Here is a 3,896-nt window from a genome sequence, read left to right as displayed (position 1 = left end):
CTCCCGGGAGAAACAGGCATGTGTCCCCCAGGACGCTATGAGATTTGGGACTTGACTCTCCTGGCCCAAACCCAGGTTTTAGGTAGGAAAGAGGTGATTTACGAGTTTGGAGGCCAAGAAATTAATTTTCCTGCTCTTCTACAATCTCGTTAGAGGACAGTTGATTCAGCAACATTATAGATTGAGTTCGGGCAGGGGAGGGGCTTCACGTGTGTCTGAGCACCATGCGTACTTGAGTAGGCGCTAAAATAATTGTCACTATTTCAGGTTCGAGAAACAGTGAGTGAACATAACGGACAAAAATTGCTGTCAATGACTTTATATTCTAATGGCGGGAGGCAACGAACGAGAAAGAAAAATAGTTAATTACATACAGTGCTAGGGAAAAATACAGCGGGAGGAATGGAGAGAAAATGCCGGGGTACGGGGAGTCCCTCTGCATGCGGAGTCCAGGTGAGGGCTCAACGAAGGGGCGGCATTTAAGCAATCGCCCGCTGAAGGTGAGGGCGTGAGCCGGGTGGACCTCCAGGAGAGACAGTCGTAGGCAGAGAGAAAAGGGAGTGTGTAGGACGGGCTCCTGGAGCGGCGGCGGAACCAGGACACGGAGCAGAGGGAGACACGGGACAAAGCCGAGCGAGGTCGGAGGAGCATGGGATGAGTGTGTAAGACCTTGTGGGCCACGGAAGGAGTTCTCCTTGCGCTCTCAGCGGGATGGGCAGCCACCGACAGCTTCGGAGCAGACTGATGCGAAATGAAATATTTCATAGACTCAAAGTTGCCAGGATGTTGATAACGGCAGGGGGAGAAGACAGGGTGGAAGCAGGAGGCTGTTCGCTTACTGCGCCACTTGGGTCAGAGACCATGGTGGCCGGGTCAGTCCAGAGATGCTGAGCATCTTGCCCACGGTCACCTTGCTAGTAATGACAAACTGGGACTTGACACAGAGACAGGTTTCAGTCACTACTGGCTGCTGTCTTAAAATTTTTCATGTGACTAAAATCAGGACACAAACATTAAAGTTCCCATTTTGAAAAAATTACAAAAAGGCATGTTGATTTCACTTCTCTCATTAAATCGGGAGGTCACCAGGCTCTTACGCAACGTGCGAACTCTCTTTGCTGGGTGTATCTTCAAAGAGCCTGAAACTGTCCAGACAGATTGGATACGGGCCGTGAGAGAAAAAGAGGAGTCGGGGGGGACCCAAGGTTTTTAGACTGGAGCATGAAAGTTTTCATCGACTGAGGGGGAGACACATCTTTGTGGGGAAGATCGGGAAATAGGTTTTATACCAGTGGAGAAGAAGGTGCCTATTAAGCATCCAAGTAGTACTGACGAGCAGGCGATTAACACAGGAGACCGGAGTTCAGAGGTGTGGCCCGTTCTGAGTGCCCGAGGTAAACTGATTGCCAAGAGCTGTCAAATATTTTGATAATATCTATGAAGAGGTATTGCGGCTGTCGACCTCATCCACGTAGTACATTACACACATTACACACAGGCTTAGTTTTACTAAAAAGCCACCCTGTAAACTGCATAGAGAAGAGGCAAAGGGATTGTGATGAAAAAGACAAGGGTATAGAATTTCTATCCAGCAGAAGCAACCGCTGTGCAAGCGTGAATGTGCGCAGGACTCCCTTACAGAGGACATTACAAACAACAGGGCCAAGGAGCGTGCCTCCTGGCAAGGAAGTGTGCTCACCACTTCCCCAGGTCCATGTCGCCACGTTCACTGGAATGCTATTCTCAGATACACAGATAAGGCTGAAGAGAACCTTGAACTATGTATAACTATATATATATAGTGTGTGTGTGTGTGTGTGTGTGTGTGTGTATAGTGTGTGTGTGTGTGTGTGTGTGTGTTGGAAGAAAAATATTTTTACATTGTCTTCTTTTTCTTTTCTGATGAGCAGATTTTAGTGTCAATGAAGTGTCAGTTTCCAGGAAATCTCTGCTATGTCCCCTAAAATCAGATTATATGTGAGTCATAACCGTTAATTTTAGGGCTCTGAACAGTGTGATTCCCATCTGTATTTTTGGCTATTGCCTTAAGGAAACGTCACTGCATTTCATTCGAGTATACCCCCCAAACAGACCCAGAAACCGGCAGAAAGCAAAAACACACACAGCAAAACGCCTATTAACTCGGTATGTGAATATTCACCCATTCGGCAAAATGTGCTGAACACCTGCTCCGTGCCACTGAACTGTGGATACGGAGTGAACACACGAACATGTACATGAGCTAGGTAAAGACTCCGCTTGGCTGGCTAGAAGGGGCCAGGCGAGGTCGGGGCGCAGGGGAGAGGTCAGCCGGGTTTCCCAGACTGCCAGGTTGGAGGGGCCCAGAGCAGCGTGTATTAGGGCACCCGACTCGTTTCAGAAAAGGAGGGAATTCGATACGGCCGGAGCACAAGGAGAGTCGGAGAGGGGCGGACGACGTGAAGGAGAAGAGGGAGGGCCAAATCCTGGACACTGCCTTGTAAAGAGCTTGAATTTCAGGACTTTTAAGACTTGCCCTACATATATGTAAATATCTCATAGGGACTTCTAAAGAAAATGTCAGCTCCGTGACTGACCGTAAACTCTTTTTTTTCTCCTTTCGGCAACACACTTCCCTTTTCACGTTCTTGCGTTTCCCTTTCCTCTCTTTCCTCCAAGTCCAGAACGAGGTCTCTTCCCTACGGTGGCCCACGTGCACAGCTCCCCGCACCCGTCCTCCCCGGCCGGCCCCCCGTGCTACCTGCCTAGCGCTCCATCACCTCCACGCCCTGTACAACGACCAGTCGACTACGCAAAGCTAAAACGCTGATGCAGGAAAAGATTTCGGTTCGAATGAGTCAGAGAGAAAATCTGGACTCGACCTACAGAAAAAGGACCATCTTCGACCTGAGCTTAAGTTTCAACTTTCTGCCAACATAGAAGTTTGGCTTTGCGAACAATGCCCATTTTCTTTGTGATGAATTATTTTCTTATTTAGTTCCATAAAATCAGTAGCACTTACAGAATTATGTATGACTCATTAGGTTCCACACAGCGAGACTCACATCTACGAGGCACTGCCAGAAAATCTTGCCTTTGGGGAAGCAAGTAACTGAGCTGTCAAAAAGTCAACAGTTTCCTAATTGCTCGGGAAAAAGTCAACAGTTTCCTAATTGCTCTGGGAAACACAGTGAAGTTATGGCAGTTGGGAGACTGGGGGAGATGTGGTTCCCTCCATTCTGTCCTGACTTCCTCCTCCACTGGAAGAAACTGCCAGTAAAGGAAGAATGACCATTTACATACCAGAGCGAGGCTAATCTGCTTATCCTCTTAGTCAGGGCCTGCCTACTTGAGCCATCCTGGGAAATCCCTATTTGGAAGAGAAGAGAAGTTAAAATCACAGTTGCTGTGCTTCGAACTTTATTTCGTCTAATTCACACAGAGAGTCACCTCTGTTCACGTTTAGGGAAAAAGTTGTGCTGTCATTTTCTATCGTGAGCTGATAGGAATTTTGTATGCTTGGTCTCACTTTAAAAGACGTCTTAAGAGACATTTTCTTTTTCTTTTTTCTTTCTGCTTTCTAAGACTCCTGGAAATACGGCTTCCACGGTGTGTTCTGTCCAAGGCACAGGCAGGATGAGTGCTGCGGAAAGGTCCACGGAGCCCACGGAGGTAAGCACGCGCTTCCGCGCCCGCCACACGCGGCCGCTCCGGGAGCTAATCACACGATGAGTAGCAAGACTGGACGTGGCTCATTTGCTTTCTTTAGCTAAGATCTGCTCTGTATTTTTAAATGATGTTATTCGATAAAAAAACAATGTCTGGTGACTAGCTCATTTCCTTCGACACCTCTGAGATCCATTTCTTTTTCAACAAAGTGAGAGATTAAATCGTGTCCTTTTAGCTTCCGAATTCTA

The 3,896-nt window shown here is 47.7% G+C and overlaps 1 protein-coding gene across 2 annotated transcripts in view; it reads left to right on the top strand.

Moving 5' to 3' along the window:
* TNIP3 (TNFAIP3 interacting protein 3) overlaps positions 1-3,896 on the top strand; it is an 82,134-nt gene that overhangs the window by 50,795 nt on the left and 27,443 nt on the right. The window contains exons 1-2 of one of the 2 annotated variants that reach the window (XM_023536967.1): positions 3,065-3,255; positions 3,565-3,651. In XM_023536967.1, coding sequence (XP_023392735.1) covers positions 3,178-3,255; positions 3,565-3,651 — 165 coding nt within the window. In that variant the 5' untranslated portion in view covers positions 3,065-3,177. Of the gene's footprint in view, positions 1-3,064; positions 3,256-3,564; positions 3,652-3,896 lie in introns of those variants that run through there. The other variant, XM_011370778.2, reaches the window with a different exon arrangement.

The sequence above is a fragment of the Pteropus vampyrus genome, unplaced genomic scaffold (assembly GCF_000151845.1).
Source record: "Pteropus vampyrus isolate Shadow unplaced genomic scaffold, Pvam_2.0 Scaffold174, whole genome shotgun sequence".
NCBI lineage: Eukaryota > Metazoa > Chordata > Mammalia > Chiroptera > Pteropodidae > Pteropus > Pteropus vampyrus.
This window is presented reverse-complemented; position numbering and strand designations above follow the sequence as displayed.